This window comes from Fusarium redolens (assembly GCF_020744475.1).
Source record: "Fusarium redolens strain MPI-CAGE-AT-0023 chromosome Unknown BKA55scaffold_3, whole genome shotgun sequence".
Taxonomy (NCBI): domain Eukaryota; kingdom Fungi; phylum Ascomycota; class Sordariomycetes; order Hypocreales; family Nectriaceae; genus Fusarium; species Fusarium redolens.
Window position 1 is genome coordinate 2,015,672 of NW_025763666.1, and position 20,120 is coordinate 2,035,791.

General features: G+C 49.1%; 5 protein-coding genes across 5 annotated transcripts; 4 read left to right on the forward strand and 1 right to left on the reverse strand.

Moving 5' to 3' along the window:
• Positions 1-195: 195 nt before the first annotated feature.
• BKA55DRAFT_246014 (uncharacterized protein) lies at positions 196-812 on the reverse strand (the record flags this gene model as incomplete). The annotated part of the gene is made up of 1 exon (XM_046185333.1): positions 196-812. One exon carries the CDS (start codon positions 807-809, stop codon positions 345-347), a length of 465 nt encoding a protein of 154 aa, XP_046054052.1. The 3' UTR covers positions 196-344.
• A 122-nt stretch (positions 813-934) lies between these two features.
• On the forward strand, positions 935-1,874 carry BKA55DRAFT_246055 (uncharacterized protein). The gene has a single exon (XM_046185334.1). It carries the CDS (start codon positions 1,017-1,019, stop codon positions 1,653-1,655), a length of 639 nt encoding a protein of 212 aa, XP_046054053.1. The 5' UTR covers positions 935-1,016; the 3' UTR covers positions 1,656-1,874.
• An 8,272-nt stretch (positions 1,875-10,146) lies between these two features.
• BKA55DRAFT_590641 (uncharacterized protein) lies at positions 10,147-13,748 on the forward strand (the record flags this gene model as incomplete). Its single annotated transcript, XM_046195119.1, has 5 exons — positions 10,147-10,795; positions 10,843-12,516; positions 12,565-13,133; positions 13,168-13,444; positions 13,537-13,748. 5 exons carry the CDS (start codon positions 10,147-10,149, stop codon positions 13,746-13,748), a joined length of 3,381 nt encoding a protein of 1,126 aa, XP_046054054.1.
• Positions 13,749-15,129: 1,381 nt separating this feature from the next.
• Positions 15,130-16,198, forward strand: BKA55DRAFT_590642 (superoxide dismutase; the record flags this gene model as incomplete). The annotated part of the gene is made up of 5 exons (XM_046195120.1): positions 15,130-15,142; positions 15,517-15,696; positions 15,828-15,979; positions 16,028-16,124; positions 16,176-16,198. 5 exons carry the CDS (start codon positions 15,130-15,132, stop codon positions 16,196-16,198), a joined length of 465 nt encoding a protein of 154 aa, XP_046054055.1.
• Positions 16,199-17,346: 1,148 nt separating this feature from the next.
• On the forward strand, positions 17,347-20,004 carry BKA55DRAFT_535259 (uncharacterized protein; the record flags this gene model as incomplete). The annotated part of the gene is made up of 1 exon (XM_046189687.1): positions 17,347-20,004. The coding sequence occupies one exon, from the start codon at positions 17,347-17,349 to the stop codon at positions 20,002-20,004; it is 2,658 nt and encodes an 885-aa protein (XP_046054056.1).
• Between the last annotated feature and the right edge of the window lie 116 nt (positions 20,005-20,120).

The window sequence follows — 20,120 nt, forward strand, 5'->3', positions numbered from 1 at the left end:
ATCTGGTGAGCCAAACAGACGTTAGTCAGCTGAGGTGTGCATGTTAAATGAGAAGGGGGAACCATGAGATAGATAAATGGGTGCAAATTATGGAATGCGTGTGGAAGGACAGGAGCAGGAGGTTTTGTGTCGTTAGGCCATTGAGGTCGCTACGCTGGTTGTTGGAGATGAGACTTATACACGTACAATGGCAGTCAAAAAACTGGCCTTTCGAGTAACGATACACGCGAATATTAGGATTCAGTCCAACAGGCTCACCATCCCTACGCAACATTAATTATGCTGTCTACGGCATCATGACCATTGCAGTTCAAGATAAATGGCGGATTGAAACGAAGCAAAACTTACCACTTCTCGTTAACATCCCCATCTAGCAAGACCTCTTTCAAACCAGTTTGTTCCCATAAGCGAGTAGCAAAGTCATAGCTATCAATCTGAAACCGGTCGTTGACACGAACTGCTTCGCCCCGCCTGGGACGACCTGGCGTTGTTTGTAGAGGGAGGGTTTTGAGAAAGGCGACATAATCGCGGCAGAGCGATCGCGGGAAAAATGAAGGTATAAGAACAACCTTTGAAGTCAATGGATGTGGTTCGGGGGACAAGTCAACTATCGGTAGAGAAGGCTTGAAAGCTGGCCATGATGGAGGAACTGATGGCTGCGGCGCAGATGCTTCCACTTTGCCTGATTTGGGCCCTTTGTTTTTTAGTTTCGGCATAGCTTCCAAGATGAAAAATAGAGAATATTTATTAGGCGGCTGCTGGGGAGAGAGGTTGATGAGACTCTTCATTGACTTGACTTGACTTGACATGACATGGTGATACCTGAGTGAGAGGGTTATGTAAATATCCATTACATTTATGACAGTCGTATGCAATGAGCGGGGTGCTATGTCCCTAATATCAAGAAACTAAGGTAGAGGTAGCAATGGGCATTCAGCAGTTTAGTGTTCCTAGCACAGTTATCCGTCACAAACACTGCCACCAGATAGAACTTGGCAGATCGCGAAAGAAAAAAAATGCCCATTCTTGCTTCTTTAGTAAGCTCATGGCTTGGTATCCCCGGCTCTGATAAAGGATCAATACCCCAGAAAAGCCAGGAAACTTCACTAGGCCATGAAAGACCATCCGCGGATGTTTCAATCCCATCAGCAACACCAACTCCACCAACTATTTCTGCTACTCCACAAAGAACATCGCCAGTAATAGCACCACAGCAACCATCATGGGATCGTTCAATTCGACAGTTCGGTCTGCTGCTCACTGGCGCTGGGTTCCTTGCTGCATCTGTCGCCGTATCAAGACGTTCAGTGCTACGAATGCGGCACAATTCCTTCCCCAAATTTTACTCTTCCAACCGACACCAAGTCAAGTTTGACTCAGGTGACAGATCCTTGCTCGCTGTACAAGCCCTTGGACTTGCCACGCTCAACGTCATGAGCTTTGGCATCATGCTGGTAGGAGGCATTTCCTGGGCTTTTGATCTCTCTTCGATAGAGGAATTAAGGCAGCGGACACAGGCTGTGACCCGCAGGCCTGGGATGGTTAGCCCTGAAGATGAGAAAGCGATGGAGGAGTTGATAGAGGGACTTATGGGCAAAATGGGGATGGAGAAGCCCCAGAAACCTTCAGACATTCCCCAAGAGGATGAGAAATGACGTTCTTGTGTTGTCTGTTCGGCCAAGGCGCTCCTCGATACTGCAGAGCTAAGCAGAGCTTGATGTGTAAGATACGATGTGTTCATATTATGCGAGATGGGATACTCCAATCACGAAGCGACTGGTGAAGAATATTGATCATTCAACCAGTCGTGCTAAATTATCATGCAATTACTTTGCTCGAGAAGAAGGAATCCCGCGTAGTAAAAACGTGCAGCGTAAGCTCCTCATTAATCATACGCAAAGTCAATACTCCATAAAGCACTGGCGAAGAAAAGACATCCTAGACACCATCCGCCATTCATCATACCCGCCTCCCATGCCTTGCAAACCATTACAGTACCCAGACCCTGGACAAATGCTTCAACGCCTCATCAACGTGCTCCCAACTTATGTGTGTATCCTACATCCGCATCCTTTGTTCAACTCCCCGCTACCTTTATAGGAATCCTTTTGTGAAGCTGGGGACCCTACTAAGGCTACTCTTCCTCCTTGGAATGTCCACCATGGATGCATCATCTCCTTCGCTGACCCGCCAGGGGCCCATGCGACTGCGGACGCTACCCATGACGCTGCCCGACCCCTTGTCGTTGCGGAGGTTCTTCAATCCTACCAATTCGCGCTCCAATCGAGCAATTTTCTCTTTTTCTTCTCGGAGTTCACGCTCAGCGCGTCGAGCTGACAACTGATTTTGGGACTCCGATGACTGCAGCTCCTCGATGGTCTTCAGAAGCTTCTCGACCTTGTCGCGCATCCTTAAGACATCCTCTGAGAGCTGTGTGTTTTGTTTGTCCTTGCGGTCGATCTGACCTTGCATATCCTTCACGATTCGATCTACATTTCGAACGGAGCGCTGAGATTTGCTACGCTCAGTCTCCTGGTCTTCGAGCTGTGATTCGAGCTGCATCATGTTAGCTTCGATAAAGTGTCAAGTGTTACAGGAACAACTTACCTCCTGAATGCGTTTGTGCAGGAACTTAACATCCTGGCTGGCACTCGAGTAACCCTTGGTCTCCAGATCAACAAGTTTGAGTTGGGCCTCGTTCAGTACCTTTTCCAACGATGCCTTTTGTTGCTGCAGTTGAATGCTGTTTTCGCGCTCCACCATGACATCTTTTTGGACCTCCGTCACCAGGGCTTCTGCTCTGCGCATTTTCTCCACAGCAGCGGCCGCAATATCTTCTTGTTGGGCGAGGTGTGACTTGAGTTCTAGAATCTCCTTGTCCATGTTGGCGGCGTTGCGCAGAGAGGGACTGTCTCCCTTCACAAGGTCCTCGAGGCCAGATTTCGCCTCCTCGAGGCGAGCCTCAACATTTCGCTTCTCCCGGAGAAGGTGATCTCGTTCTGCTGTGATCTCGTCCACCGAGGAGCGGAGAGTACGAACTTGAGAGAGTAATGTCACAACCTTTCCTTGAGCTTCGTTATGAGCATTCACTGCCTCATCGCGAGAGGAAGCGACATCTGCCAAAGTTGACTCCAGACGAGCCTTCTCCTTGGACCAGGTCGAGCTGTTGAGAACTTCATCATCCCACTTTGACCTCAATTCATCAAGTTCTTCTCGAAGTCGGGCAATCTCTGCTTGCTTGAAGAGCCTCTCCTCACGGGCAAGATCAAGCTCGTTGGTCAATGTAGCGAACTCGGCCTGATACTTCTTACGAGTCTGCTCCATACTTGATTCCTTGTCCTCGATCTCCATGGCTCTTTGGTTACGGTAGTCCTCGAGTTCGTGTTGAAGTCTCTTCTTAGCCTGAGTGGCAGCTGCTAAATCGGTTGAAATATCTTCAACCTTTTCTTCGAGGCGTTGGTTCTGGCGTTGGAGATCCTCAATGCTGGCATCCATCTTCTCACGTTCGGCCATGACCTCCGCATATGTGTCTTCGGCTTCCTTTGCCTGAGACTTGGCAAACTGTTCGGCGCGACTAGCTTTGAGAACAGCGATCTCTGCTTGTTCGAGTTTGCTGAAGTACTCGTCTGCGCGGCTCTTGTACATTTCAAGACTAGAAGAGACATCGGCAAACTTCGAGGTTTCTGCATCAAGACGGATCTGGAGATCTGCAAATTCCTGGAGAAGTTGATTTCGATTCTGAGCCTCTTGCTCTCTTGCTAGAGTCATCTCTTGAAGGTCAGACTTGACATCGCGGAGCTCAACTTCGGCCTTGGCGCGATCGTGTCGTAGTCTCTCAAAGTGTCCCTTGATATCGGTCAACTCCGCCACGGCATCCTTGTGACTATGGACCAAAGCTCGGCGAGAATCTTCTTGGCTATTCAGGACCTCTAAAATTTCTTCATGTGTCCGAGTCTGTACATCCCGTAATGAAAGCTGCCCGGACCGAATTGTGCGCTCCAGAGCAGACACCTTCTTATTAGAGTCATCAAGCATTTCATGAAGACGAGTATTGACCATCTCAAGTTTTTGAATACGACGCAAAGATGGGCTTTGGTCATCGTAGTTCTCCGGTACAGGCGTGCTTCGGTCAATCTGGCTCTGAAGGTGACGATTTTGCATTTCCTTAAGTTGAAGCTGATTCTGAAGTTCCTCGACTTCGGCTTTCAGATCCATGCGATTGTTGAAGCTGAGAGTGTCGATTGTTCGGTCGGAACGTGTTGAATCTTGAAGATGGTCGAGTTCCTGGAAGCGTCGAGTGGGCGTGGACGTATTAGAATAATTGCGAGCATGAAGCTTAGCTGCCCTCTTTTGAGTTGGTGATCCCTGGAAGGGCGCCTCGTTAAGCTGGATTTCCTCGAGTTTGGGTCGGCTAGCAGGGTCGTTCCGCGACGCTCGCATTTCACTAAGTTGATTCTCGGCGTTTGTTCGAGCTGCCGTTTGCACACGAAGGTTTTGCTGAAGCTCCTCAACCTTTCTCACAAGATCGAAGTTTTGAATAAGTACATTTTCATCAGTTCCATCCGACTGAGGGGGGATGGGAACCTCTGGATCAACAGTCCGTAGAACATCGAGCATCTGAGCTCGCAGCTCATTCACTTCCTTGTCCCGTGTATCCACAGATGTTTGCAGCGTACGAATAGTAGTCTGAGCTTGAGTTCGTAGTTGACGCTCTGACTCAATGGTTCTATTGGCTTCAGCCAGCTGCGCCGTGAAGGTAGAAGTCGCCTTTTCAGCATTTCTGCTTGATTTGACTTCACGGGCAACCTCATGGCTTAGGTCTTCCAGGCTGAGCTGCAATTTCTCCGCTCTTTTCTCAAGCGATGCAATTGCGAGTTGGGAATCACCCAACTGCTTGTTCAGCTTTGTGTTCTGCTCTTCTAGCCGAGCCTTTTCGCGTTGAAGAGACATGATCTGACCTCGAGATGCTTCGCTGGCGCGCGAACTTGAGCGAGCAATCTCCAACCCTTTCTGCTGTAGTTTGTTCAGCAAAGCACGATTGTCGTTCTCTGATGCCGTCAGGCGGCTCTTCACAGTGGTCAACTCCCGTTCAAGTCTTTCTTTGGCTTGATCGTTTTTCAAGCCAAATTCGCCCGATTCAAGGATCAGCTTGTTGAGGTCTTCAATCTGGTGGTTCAGCTTGGCGCACTCTCCTTCAAACCATTGAAGCCGTTCCTGTGCTGCATCGAGATCCTTTCGCAGACTGTTCTCGCGGTCCAGGGCTGCCTTAGAAGCTTGTCGCTCGCCAGCGACCTCGGCTTGCATTCTTGCCTCCTCAGCTTCTGTCTTAGCCACTCGAAGGCGACGAATCTCTTGTCTTGCGTCGTCACGTTCTTTCTCAGCAGTAGTCCGAGCCTCCATTGTTCTCCGTAAGGTGTCCTGCTGAGCATATAGTTCTTTCTCGATGATGATTTTTGACTCGTTAAGACGATCGAATTCATCCTTCAGCTCTTGGTAGCGGTGCTCACCGAGTAGTTGGACGTCATCTCGAGACTGGCGTTCTCGACTTAGATCCATCTGTGTTTTGTACAACTCATCTTTTAGATCCTTTATTTGTGACTCGAGGACTTGGCGATTCTGGTCCGCCTGTGCATCCTCGGACAGACGTGCTTCCAGCAAGTTCTTCGCGTCCTCGGCTTCCCGCTCCAGTTGAGATTGTCGTGACTTCATTGCTACAAGTTCAGCTTGAGCCTCGCGGTACTTCTCGGCGTTCTTCTCTTTCTCACTGGTCAGAGACTTCTTCTGATCCTCAAGAGATTGACGCTCCCTTTCGAAGTTCTTGTTGTCGGTTCGTAGAAGAGCGAGTTCACTCTCCTTTTGGCGTACAAGATCCTCATAATCGGTCGATGTCTTGGAGAGCTCGTTGAGCTGTCTCTGGATGTCTTCGTTCTCGTGAGTAAGTTGAGTTTCTCGGAGCTTAGTCGACTGCAGCTCTCTTTGAGCTGCGCTAAGTTTAAGCTCAGAATCCTGATCTAGCTTCACAAGCTTGGACTCCAGATCTTGGACCTTCCTTTCCTTCACCGATAATTGACTTTGAAGCATCTTGATCTCATCTTGCAGAGCAAGTTCCTGCTCGCTACGCTCGGCTTGCCTCTGAGTTATGTCGGCCATTGATTGTTCAACTTCGCTGATCTTTGTGCTCAAACCCTTTTTCTCCTCCTCAAGCTTAGCGATGAGGGTAGCAGCTTGCTCGAGTTGAGAACGGTACGTTTCGACATCTCGTTCCGCTCGGTTCTTGGCATTTAGAAGGTCGTCTAATTCGTCTTCTAGCCTTTCCTGATCCTCAATTGCTCCCGCAAGCTTCTCCTCGAGCTCCGCTTCTCGAAGCTGAAGCCTCTTGAAGATTTCCTCTTTATCTAAAGCAAGCGCACGCTCACTCTCAAGAGTTTGCTGGATTCGGACCATTTCTGCGTGGCAATTTCGCCGTTCCTCCTCAAGTTTCATACGATTTTGGGACTCCAGTTGCATCTTTTCGTTTAGATCCTTGATCATTGCGTCCCTTCGCTTGACTTCCGTGGCTGTACGAGTGGTACCAAGAAGAGGCTTCATCTTCACAATCAGCTGCCACCAGGGGTTTTCTGCCAAGTCCAGGTAAACATTGAAGTTTCTTTGGATGATCCTGGTGGCCTCAGCCCGAAATAGCCTCTTGTAGGCTGCCCGCCTTTGTATGAACCCTCGAGCGACTGATTGAAATCTGGACATGATTTGGGTAATAAGAGCATCTCGCTGCTCCTCAAGCTCAGCAAGAACACCCGCACGGAAGAAGACTTTGGTCAAGCCCACTCGATATAAAGCGCGGTCAAGTCCAAGCTTTTCAAGCATAAGACTAGCCGCGGCCTGTCCTTCGAGATATCCTTTAGGCATATCCTGGCAAAGAACCTCGTATCGCTGTCGAAATTCTGCAAAAGGGAGTCGGTTGGGGAAACCAGTCCGCGCAATTCTGATACCTTCCAAAACACCATTGCAACGTAATTGGTCGAGAACAAGGAGATTGTTGAACTGCTTTGGCTTCTTTTTGTGGTTGGGAAGGATACATCGAACAAAATGAGGGTGGGTGGAGTGGAGTTGTGCCATGAGACTGTGAAGATGCTCCTTGTGTTTCTGTGCGACTGTGCGGAAGAGCCCTCTCTTGACTCTACTTCTTCCAGTGGCGTGATCCTCCTCCGATTCAGCACAGTCAGAAAAGAGGGAAGCAACGTGCTTGTTTGACGAGGCAGCGAGAAGACGGGTGATATTATCATTCAGAGGGTCCTTGTTTTTCTCTAACCATCCTTCTGTAGAGTACTCGACCTCGGCAGCATAGTGGGTGAGAATGAAACCCTGGCCAAGACGCGAGGGTCGGTATTTCGTAGATTTCTTGTCCCATAAAGAATTAAGCTTCTCAGTGAATGACTTGTCTGTGGCTTTGGGCATAACACAATCCTCATCAAGGCAAGAAAAGACACCTATTGGATTCGACAACTCAATCAAATCAATCGTGGGCTGTAGGTCACGACCAAAATCGATGAATTTCCATTCGATCTGCTCACGCGCATACTCTTCTTGCTCTAGGACGAACATGTGGTGATTGAAGAATTGCTGCAACTTTTCGTTGGTATAGTTGATGCATAGCTGCTCAAAGCTATTCTGTTCGAAAATCTCAAAACCGGCGATATCGAGTACTCCGATAAAGTGTGAATCCTCCAGACCCATGCCAGTACGATCGAGCTGTCCGTTGATTCGGTTGACAAGATCACCGAAACCGCGTTCATAGATGCCCTTCGAAAGAGCGTCTAAGCCAAGCCGAACTTGCTCAGGGGTCTGTACCTTCTCAACCCATTCTCGGCCTGCCTTGACTTTGGGGTGGAGGAGACCCTTCAAGAAAGGCTCTAATGGTACACCAAGAAGCTTACACACTTTGGCGGCTTGCTCTTTTGCATCTGGTGCCAGACGGGCTTGGTCTGCAGTGCGATTTTCTTTGACAACGGTGATGTTGCCCAGGTGTAGTACCGCCGCCACAGTTCGCAAGATGGACTTCTGCTCTTCGTCCGAGAACCCCATCACATTAAATGCTTCCATGAGGGATTCCCATTCATCATGATCTGAGACACCCACGATTGTGTCGTGGCCATCCCTGGTATAATTGAAATTCTCGACTGTAAGACCATCGATTAAGAATTCCCTCTTCAAGCTGGGGCTGGCACCTTTGAGAAGTTGGTAGAAGACGTGGTAATTTCGTTCGTGTGGGTTGATATGTACAACTCTGGATTTTTCTAGCAGATACCAGTCGATGTATGCGCCACAAATAGCTCCGTTTCGAGTGAATTCAATGCGAATGAATTTTCCAAAACGTGAGGAATTATTGTTGCGGACGGTCTGGGCGTTTCCGAATGCCTCAAGAATTGGGTTTGCTCGAAGAATTTGTTGTGAAAGGTTAGTATGCTGAGTTTTGTGCTTGATTGTCGAGTCTGCCTGAGCAACAGCAGCGAGATATTGGATGACCTTTTTTGTGTTCTCTGTCTTGCCTGCGCCGGATTCACCAGTTACTAGAATACTCTGGTTCTTCCCCTCTTCCACAAGGTTGCGGAAGGCTTCATCAGCCATTGCAAAAATATGAGGTTTTGTGTCCTCTCTGCTCCGTCCACGATACATATTGATGTATTCATTGCTGTAAATGGGAATCGACGCATACGGATTGACGGTTACAAGGAAGAGGCCCGAGTATGTATAAATCAAATCGGCTTGGTATCGCATGTGAAGGTTGTGGACAACAGATGCCTCGTTCAAGTGCGTCAATTCGGCCATATCGTTTGCCTTGTCGAACTTGGCAGGGTTCACTTTGTCGACGCTCTCGGCATCCGCCTCTCTTTGCTGAAGAACTGTCAGATATACGAAACGCTAACTATCGGCTGATACTTACAGTGCCGTCGTCGCACTGGACAAGTAACCGATTGCCATCCATTTCTTCGACGATCCATCCCCGGACGAATGCCGCTTGCGGATCCTTAAGCCAGACGTAGCGCTTCCCAGAGAAGTCGTTTTCACCTTCAATACCCTTTACTGTATCATGACGTTTCATTTCCTCAGTCTTGATGAATGACGGTGCAAATGTCGTCGATGTTGGAGTGCCGCTCTTGGAGTCACTGCGATGTTGTCTCGGCGCTGCACCGGAGAAACCATGAGTTATTGCTGATAACGAACCATTTGACTGTGTCCGGCTGTGTCCTGGAGGTGTCGAGAGCCCGGGAGTTGATGAAGGGGAAGAGAATATGGCTGATTTAGGTCGCAGGTTGGTACTTGTAGCTGGAGAGGCAGAAGGCGTTCTCGCAAAAGGATTACTGCGCCGATGCGCTGTGCCATTGGCGTTGAAAGACATCTTGAAGAGCCCACATGAACAATTGGTAGTGTTGCGATGCTCTCGACCAGATACTCGACTCCAGGTTGTGCGATTACGCAAAGTAAACAAATCAGGTGCGATGTAGAAACAATAGGGAAGCGCAGTTCCTGGTCTTCCAATAATTAAAACGCGGAATTATAACAAGAACTTGTGGTTGGGATTCACCCTTTCATGAACATGCCATGAAGTAATGCAATGCAAATGCAAGTATTGGAATAGCGCAGTGGGCATGGAACTGACATTAACATCAGCGATCTGGTCGGCGCGTTGCCAGGGACAGCTGACGGGAGTAAACAAAGCCATGTCATGTGATCTAAGCGCCCGATCCACGCTAAACCGTATGCGACTAGACGCGATGCATATTCCTGTCAAAGAAAGATGGGATTATATTCATAGTTGTATTTCTTCAACAACCTACCTACCTATATCACGTCTAGGGGCGCCTGCGAACGAAATCTTTCGACACGCAGATCAGTCAGCATACGGAGAAAAAAATTGAAGGTGTTTCCCTATATAAACTCACCTCGAACTCTCGGTTTTAAACTGCAACTTTGACTGCTGGGGGTTTGCGTGTTGAGATCACGACGAATAAGTTGACACCCTTCCTGACTTATCCATCCCCGAAGTCTTCAGCCCCTTGACCATTATCTTGGACCTGCATCTGATTTCCTTGCTGATGCGATCGCGTACGTCATCTTCGATCCACCAAAGCCCTAGAATATCCATCAGAGATGAGTCGTTACGTGTATGGCCATGGTGCGCCCCATGGCTACCAAACCTCGCAGCCGTACGTGTACCCAGCGAATGAATCGTATACCAATCCTGCTCTTCATCATCACGACGCAGCTGGGAGTCAACCGGCTTATGGTCAGGGAGTCGCGGAAGCGTATGAGTATAATCAGACAGCCATTCCAGGTTTAGGAATGAGATTTTCGCATGACACTACGAACTGGCAACCAGCATTACCTCAGAAAATCCCCGATACTCAAACAGACTCGGCCAGTGCCATGGCAAAGGATGTGACGACAAAACCCGATGATAACGACACATCAAGCCATTCAATAACATATAACTTGCGGCCGACTATTGCAATGGATGTGGATACAATGGAGGAAGGTGAACTCAGTGAAGGCGAACTCGAAGACATCTATGAGCCCAACGGGATAGATGGTGCCGATGCCGACAATCATGACTCCCATCCGTCAAATTCAACAGCTGTCATGCATCACGCGACCGAGAACCTGCAAAACAACCACGATGTCGAGAAACGAGCCTTGAACTCAAAGCAACTCGGTCGCGAACGTTCCGGCTCATACTCGCCGTATCTTTCCCCCCGTGAGATAGAATCCGACGGTTCAGAAAAGGGTGGGTCGAATTCACGTATGTTTAGTTTCTTGGTACTTTGTGGTGATACTAATTCCGACCAGGTAACCTACGCGGTGCCAATGACCCTACAACGACAGAGTCGGCAGTAGTCATGAAGAGCACAAATGCTAATGGCGACAAATACAGCTCAACACCGAGGACTGACGCAAGGCACATGGATGCAATTATCTCAGAATCTAAGAAAAGGGCTGAAGAGGCGATTCTGCACCTCTGGCCACTCAACGTTCGATATCACAACTATATCGAAGAAGGAATTGATCGGGCACTGCTGGATGAGCTTTTTGAGGAGATGGGCCTTGACTTGGAAGCCACTACCACAAACCAAGAGGAACCAAAGGGTCCCTCGATATCAAAAGTTGCTCAAGTACCAAGTAATACCCTTGGCCCAGAGAGTCCTTCCATAATAGCAAGCACGGCCACCAGTAGGCCTAAGGGCGTGGAGCAGATGAAAGACAAGTCTGAAGAACGAAAGGACCGTATAGCCCGTTTATTGGCTGCCAAAGGTTCCAAAACAACAGTGGGAGACACTGATAACGCTAAGTCTGCATCACCGATGTCCTTGTTGCCAGGCAATACGAAAACAGACAAGACTAAGAGTCAATCGGAGAAGTCAAAGCTGATCCAACAAAAGATGGAGGCATTGATAAAAGCACGGGAGGCGAACGCGAAGGCGGCGTCCCAAGCTCATACACCCTCAGAACCTCACCTACCTCTGCCAGTAACTGAAATTAGCAGGTCGCAAAGTCTTGCGCGTGCTGATTCCGTGAATATCGACGAGCAGCCCGAAGTCAATGTTGAAACTGCGGATCCAGCAACGGCACCTTCGATTCCTGGGTTATTCCTGTCATCAAACGCACCCTCTCCTGTTCCTCACCAGCGCAAACGACCTGTTGCAGCGGACTTGAACGAGAATTCCACGGACATGTCTCATAAGCGCCCGTTTGGCCAGACTCGAGAGTCTCGTCCATTCTTAATCGATGTGAGCGACGATGAAGACGACGCTGAGATGGAAATTGATTCTCCTGAGTTGCGCCCTTCCTCAATACAGCGGCCTATGACTCCTGGCTCAAGAACAACATCTTTCCGTGATCATCCGGCTCTGCCAGACAGTGCGTCTTGTCGCGCTGCATCTAGCCCGAAGACTGCAGGGACTCCCACCACAAGTGCCAATGGCATGTATGATCTTGAGAGTATGAACAAAAAGATTGAGGATATGAAGCGAAAAATTGCCGAGGCCGAGGCTCGTAAGAAGGCAAAACAGTCCGGCAACAATTCACCTTTGCCTCGGTCTGGATCACCTTCAAAGGAGGGCAGTGTGGACATTCCGGTCCCGCCAGCTCCTGCTGTAAGGCGTGCTGTATCGACAAATACCGAAGTGGCTCAAGGTAGCCCTGCGTCAACTGTGCATCATTCTCCACATGCTATTGCCAAGTTGCCGAAAGCGAGAGACCAGCCTGTGATAGCAAGACCCTCGCTGCGTGCTCGAGTTGCTAGCGAACGCCTGCCTATTCTTGAAGCTCGGCGAAGGGAACAGGCCGAGCAACTCAAGCAACTATATTCCGAAGCCGCTAGACTTGAGAAGGAGATTCAGAACAGCTTGGCTGAAGAAGAGAGATTGAAGGAAGATGTTGCACAAGATGAGTTGAACCCATCAACGCCAAATGAGTCTGAGTTGGAGAGTTTCCAGAGGGTCAGCTTAGATATGGTGACAAATGGTTAGCATAATTGATTCTATACGTGAGTCTATGCTGATCTTGAATTAGTTCAGGGGTCCTCTCAAGAGACAAACCCAAAAGAAGCATTGACTGAACTTGCAGAGAACGAAAACATGAATATCCCTTGCGATGAAGCCGAACCAGACGCATCGATGGATGAATCCTCGAGCATCGAGTCGACTGTTAACCAGGATACGATGAACGAGCCTCCTCAAGGTGAACTTCGAGAGCTTGAGAAACATAAGGAGGAGACTACTGTACCCTATAGCCTCCCTGCATTAGCGACAGGATCCTCCATCACACACGATACAGCCAACGTATCTGGTGATCCTGCAATGAATGGAACTGAAGAGGCTGAAGAAGATGTGGCAATGGAAGAGGCCGATACTTCGAGCGGGGAGGAGGATTCCGATGACTACGAGCCAACGCATGTCGGCGTTCCTCTACCAGATCCAAAGTCCCCTGTTTCCTGGCATACTTCGCCTTCTCATGCACCACTCGATCATGGAGTGTTAGAAACAAGCGATACTGATATACAGGGCATGGCAATGACAACTCCAATCACTCAACCAATCTCAACGGGCGATGGAGACACAGAATCTGAATCTCATCGAGAAGTAGACAAACTTGGTCCGTTCTTGAGTTGCACAGCTAACTACTTTACAGGGTGAGGTCCTAAAGGCACCGCAAGTTGGTGAGAAAATCGACAAAACCACATTCGTCCCGTATGAGACGCCTCTTCAATACTTCAGGGCTTATCGCTTTCATCCTCAGTACAGCGGTTCGGTGGCAGGAGGGTTGCGCTCTTTGACCTACAGCAATAAGATCGACGTAACAAGGGAAGTATGCCCTGACCAGCTCATTGAAGGAGTTTGCCCCAGAGGCAGCGAGTGCCAATTCCAGCATTTCGAAAACATGCAGGTTCCGGGTACGTGCCATCATGATCCACGAAACACGCAACCACAAACAAGCGAGGGTGCATGCCAGTGGAGGGAACGCTAACATGCCGAGCGGCAATAGATGATCAAATTCTCCTTCAACTTGGTGCCTATGGCAACTGCGAGGCAGAACAACATGATCAGTACGTTGACGGACTCCGCGAATTGCTTACAGACTTTCGCAAACGCAAGGTGAAGGACTTCGAATCCATCAGCAACGGCATTATCGAGTATCGCGCGAAGTTCCTCGGCGACAAAACGAAGGTCCTGCCTTTGGGTGCTGTCACCCTTTGAAGATGACCCGAAATTTATCCCGTCTCTTGAGACAATAACCCTGGCAATGGCTCTTGTCAAAGTGCTAAATCGATCGCCATTGCACGCCCGGTGGATCGATGATGCTCAAGACATGAAGTTACACAATGAAGCGTAGTGCTTTCGTGACTGCGCCATCGTGCAGCTCGTTTCGTTTCTGAAGCTGATATTTGTATTTGACTCCAAAAAGACCCGTTCAACGTACTAAAAAGTCATGGGGTTGCATCTGACAGTCGCTCGGGATGACTGATCTGCTTGTGATGGGCGAGATGCAGCTGAAGGCGATACAGAAATATAAGAAAGACTTCAAAAGGAAAAGAAAGAGTAATAAGTTGTATTCTAAAGAGGAGGTAGACGCGTTATCAGAATACATTAGGTACAGCCGATAATAGTAGATGGACTGCCTCCATATAAGATAACCGAACATATCGTGCTGGAGGGTAATAATACATTTTTACTTGATAAGTTTAACTGCTTTCTAACACCATGTCTCCTTCGTTGTTGTTTCTTTAGGGATCTCGACTGTTTGTTCTCTTGTGTTCCAAGCCAGAGAACCGCTCGTTCCCCAATATGACATGCTGCTGTCGGGATTAACCATAATCATACACGGATACCTTACTTATGGTATTTTCACAAGATTGATTCCACATCATGCAGTGAAACATCCCTGCTCATGCCCCACTTCACGCCTTTAATTGCATACGGTTTCCAATACTATAGTAGCATGCTCATCCGTGGCATGAAACGCTTGTGTCTAAGGAAACAACTCCGAAAATCGGCTTAGACGTCCTCAGAGCAAGAAAACTTCTGACGTTCAACTAGGGTGCCAAAATGAACTAGTATAAAGACTTACTAAATTATACTAAGCCTGCCTAAGCCTTTTTGTCGCCTAAGATATAGGTCCCAAGCTTTCTTGCCTCCTCTAGGATGTCTACCGTAGGAGCCGATTCCATCAATGATGTAATCTCATTCGCCAACCCTTATTTGGGACTAGGTAAAATGACGACTGTGTGACGGAGCGGGGTTCTTGGTGGTAACCCCACCTCAGTATTGCTAAGCTTCATGAGACGCTGAGATGTCCCATAGCTTGCCAGAGCTCGGTGAGAATTGCTAAGGGATTGGCTGAGAAGGCTACTGGGCAACTCAGTGGGCTCTGGAAGTCCAAGAGTGGGGAGCACAGCGCATGAAGGGGAAAGATGTCGAGCTGGCGAGGTAGAAAGCTCAGAAGCTCGGAGGTCGTGCCGCCTCGGACCCCGACTCTTCCTCAAAAACTCCTCTTTGCTCCCCTCTCCACTTGCATCATTCAATCTTCAACTGCTTCCCTAACCCAAACTCGTCCAACAAAAGAACAAAAATCATCAAAATGGTCAAGGCTGGTAAGATTTCCCGTCACCAAGCCACCGCCCATCTACAGAGGGTGGCTCTTTTTATAGATAGCATCACCCATGCCCCGCGGGTGACAGTGAGGGGCTTCGAGCTGCTTTGAGCGAGTTTCCCAGACCTCCTCGTCCAACGAGATGACGAATTTCACACTTGACGTACCTTGATGGGCTTGTCTCTTCCCCAAGAGGAACATCAAATGATAATTGAAGGTCCCTTGATGGGCTCACCATGACTCAACAGTCATTGTCGTCCATCAAGGTTGGAGAACTGCTTAGCTCTCAGAGGCTCAGAGCCATCACCGGCGCGGGGAATGGCATCATGTGTCACAACTATATGTGCTGAAGCTGGCTAACACGGTATCTCGCAGTGAGCGTTCTCCGCGGTGACTCCAAGGTCTCCGGCACCGTCATCTTCGAGCAGGAGTCCGAATCTGCCCCTACCACCATCACCTGGGACATCACCGGTAACGATCCCAACGCCAAACGAGGATTTCACATCCACACCTTCGGTGACAACACTAACGGATGCACTTCCGCTGGCCCTCACTGTGAGTTTGTTCCTGCATGATGCACCGCCCTCTACTTGGGTTTTACGGACGGGCCCGATCGTTGGCCGATCTCCTGTCACATATCTTCAGCCTTGCTCTTGTTCATAACGCGCTAACAAGTTTAATGTCAGTCAACCCTCACAACAAGACCCATGGTGCCCCCTCTGACGAGACCCGTCACGTTGGAGACCTCGGAAACCTGGAGACTGATGGCCAGGGCAACGCCAAGGGCTCTGTCACCGACTCTCTTATCAAGCTGATTGGCCCTCACAGCATTATTGGTGTAAGAGGATTATTGTCTATGTCCAACATTTCACTGACAATAGCATAGCGAACTGTCGTTATCCACGCCGGCACTGACGACCTTGGCAAGGGTGATAACGAGGAGTCTCTCAAGACTGGTAACGCTGGTCCCCGACCTGCTTGCGGTATGCTTAAGCCAACACCCAGCTTATATGCTAGCGCTAATTCCTTATTAGGTGTTATCGGCATCTCTAACTAAGAAAACAAATAATACTGGACTTTATTGCTTGGATCAAGAAGCCGTAATGAATAGTCCGGCGTCGCATGTACTGCACTACGTTACGATGAGACACAATGGAAAATAGTTAAATACAATCAAGCCAAGTACTGTCAATTAGTGACTTTCGATGCAAACTGGTGAAAGTATCAAATCACGTACACTTTTATTCTCATAGACCAGCGATATGTTCGTTGGAATTGGCCACATGTATTTTTATCATGTTGCCACACGTGAGGGGTTCGAAGACAACTTGGATCCACTGAGAGAAGTCCATGACTCCATCACTAGGATAGTCTCAGACATACCATGCGCCATCTATCTCTATATCGTAGTATTGGCATTATTTATTCCAGGTAACGGGAATTTATTCATTTAACATTTTGATCGCATTGCAAGAGGACCGAATTTGCGACAGCTCCGCCTACATGAGCTTGCCGTAGTTCCAAACACTAGAGCTTCCTTCTGGGCTCCTAGCCACTTTGGTAAAGCTTCGCCCTAGCTGATGCCACAGGAGACAGCTGCCCTTTCTAGGTGGTGCTGGCTGGCTGGTACCCCGCGGTCACTAGCTGGAGGGGCATCCATCCGCCATGAACCCCTGAGCTTTGTCTCCACAATCAACACTTTAGCGGCGAACTTGGCCTTGGGGCCACCTTGCCATAAGGGACCTCACGCGATTTCGACTTTAACTCCACATGTTTAGGATGAAGCTCTTTCTTTCTTGTTACCTCCTGTCCTTGACTTCCCTTGTTTGAGCTCAACTTGGTTTCTCAACAAGGCTTGATCAACCAAAAAGAAACACAATTCCCCTATCCCAGGTACGTGTGAAATATCTTTTTGACCCATAACGTCATGTCGTGATTCCTTGTCATTTGGCGGTGTCGGCACTCAAGCGAGCTTGAAACTCCATTGAAGGTCTGCTTAGCTTGGTATTTCATTCAAAACCTCCTTGGATTGTGGTAACTCCCACTGCAGCAGTCTTTATTGTCTCCTAATGCACCCCCGTTTTGTTTTCCAGCGCTCTTCCCGTGCCTTGTCATAATCGCTGTTGCCCTTCAATTCTCGGTATTCGACTAACATGAACTTGACTCAAACAGGTCTTTCCGCGTCGTCCTCCTGTGTCCGCCACAATGTCCAAAACCTTTATCGGCAATGTCAAAAGCGTGCTTAGTGGTGACACGCTGATATTGACAAGCCCCAACAACCCCAACGCTGAGCGGACCCTGTCTCTCGCCTATGTCACGGCCCCTCACTTGAAGCGTGAAGGCGACGAGCCTTTTGCCTTCCAGTCTCGCGAGTACCTTCGAAACCTCGTCGTCGGAAAGCCCGTTCAAGCAACCGTTTTGTACACAATCCCTACTTCCGGTCGAGAATTCGGTACTGCTCAGCTCCAGGATGGAACCATTCTGCCCGATGAGCTTGTTAAAGCTGGCTGGCTAAAGGTCCGCGAGGATGCTGGCCGTAAGGAGGAGTCGGATGAGGTACTTGACCGCCTTGAGACACTTCGCCAGCTCGAGAACAAGGCCAAGGCCGAGGACAAGGGACTCCACGTTGGAGTTGGTGGTATCATTGAAGTTCAAAATGATCTCGGTGGCCCCGAATTCATGAAGGAATGGAAAGGCAAGACAGTGGATGGTGTTGTTGAGCGAGTTCTTAGTGGCGATCGCCTATTAGTGCGACTCTTGCTCTCCGAGAAGAAGCACGTTCAGCCCATGACACTAATTGCAGGTATCCGAACGCCTGCCACCGAGCGCACACTTCCCTCAACTGGCACCACTCAGCCTGCCGAGGAACACGGAAATGAGGCTAGATCATTTGTCGAGTCAAGACTGCTCCAGCGCCAGATCAAGGTCGAGATTGTTGGTGCTAGCCCTCAAGGGCAGCTCGTTGCTGCCATTATCCACCCCCGAGGAAACATTGCCGAGTTTCTGCTGCAGGAAGGCCTTGCACGATGCAATGACTTCCATTCTACTCTGTTGGGTGAGAAGATGGCTGCTCTCCGTGCTGCTGAAAAACAGGCACAGTCCAAGAAGCTCCGGCTTCACAAACACCATGTTGCTAAGACTGAGAGCGGAAACCAAGACGCAATTGTATCCAAGATCATTGGTGCCGATACCATTCTCGTAAGAAACAAGGCCGGAACAACAGAGAAGCGCATCAGCATCAGCAGTGTCCGAGGGCCCCGTACTACGGAGCCTTCAGAAAGCCCTTTCCGAGAAGAAGCCAAGGAGTTTCTTCGTCAAAAGCTGATCGGAAAACATGTCCGAATCAGCATTGATGGTAACAAACCCGCGACAGAAGGATATGAGGCTCGTGAAGTCGCCACTGTCACCGAAAAGAATACCAACATCAACCTTCTCTTGGTTGAGAATGGATGGGCGTCAGTCATTCGACACCGCAAGGATGACACTGATCGAGCCCCTAACTATGACGATCTCCTTGCTGCCCAAGAGAAGGCTAAGGAGGAGAAGAAGGGTATGTGGTCAGGCAAGCCTCAGAAGGCAAAACAGTACACCGACCTCTCCGAAAACACACAAAAGGCCAAAATCATGCTAGCTACCCTACAACGACAAAAGAAGGTGCCTGCCATTGTTGACTTCTGCAAAGCCGGTTCTAGGTTCACTATTTTGATTCCACGAGAGAATGTAAAACTCACAATGGTTCTGGGAGGAATTCGTGCGCCTCGAGCTCCGAGGGCCGATGGCGAAGGTGGTGAGCCTTTCGGCAAGGAGTCTCTTGATCTTGCCAACCGTCGATGCAACCAGCGCGACTGTGAGGTGGACATCCACGATATGGACAAGGTTGGCGGCTTCATTGGTGACCTTTACATCAACCGAGAAAACTTTGCCAAGGTCTTAGTTGAAGAAGGTCTCGCGTCTGTTCACGCTTATTCTGCTGAAAAGTCTGGCAACGCTGCTGAGCTATTCACGGCTGAGAAGAAGGCCAAGGAGGCTCGGAAGAACTTGTGGCAAGACTGGGACCCAACACAGGACGAGGAATACGAGGAAGACGATACTGCTGAAACTGCCCCTGAAACCGAAGTCTCTATCGACAAGAAGCCCACCGACTACCGCGATGTTGTCATCACCAACATCGACGCTAACGGTAAGCTAAAGGTCCAAGAGATTGGCAAGGGAACAGCCGCTCTTGAGAGCTTGATGAGCGAGTTCCGAAGATTCCACCTTGATTCCAAAAACAACAACCCTCTCAAGGATGCTCCCAAGGCAGGAGAGTACGTCTCGGCCAAATTCTCTGCTGATGGTCAGTGGTACCGAGCCCGTGTGAGGGCCAACGACCGCAGTGCCAAGAAGTCTGAAGTTGTTTATATCGACTACGGCAACAGTGAGAAGATCCCCTGGTCTAACCTACGAGCACTGGATCAGCCCAAGTTTGGTACACAGAAGTTGAAGGCTCAGGCTATTGATGCGTCTCTCTCATTTGTTCAACTTCCTACCGGTGCCGACTATTTCGAAGACGCTATCGGTTTCATCTACGAACTCACTGAGAATAAGCGACTTGTTGCCAACTTCGACTTTATTGACAACAAGGAGAATCTGAGCTATGTCACACTGTATGACACCGGATCCTCTGGAGAACTCCCCGGACCCAATGACTCTATCAACAAGGAAGTTGTTGCCGGTGGGTATGGCATGGTGCCTAAGAAGCTCAAGGCTTGGGAACGCAGCAAGGCGTTTGAGTCTACACTCAAGCACCTTAAAGAGGTTGAGAGCCAGGCAAAGGACCAGCGCCTGGGTATGTGGGAGTATGGAGATATCACTGAAGACTAAGCAGCTCCGGTTTCAAGGTTGGCGTTGACGATGATTATGTAGCAAAGATCTTGGTTACAAATATTTTACAAATGGGTTGACTGATGGAGGCTACAAGTGCGAAAACCAAGGAAGGA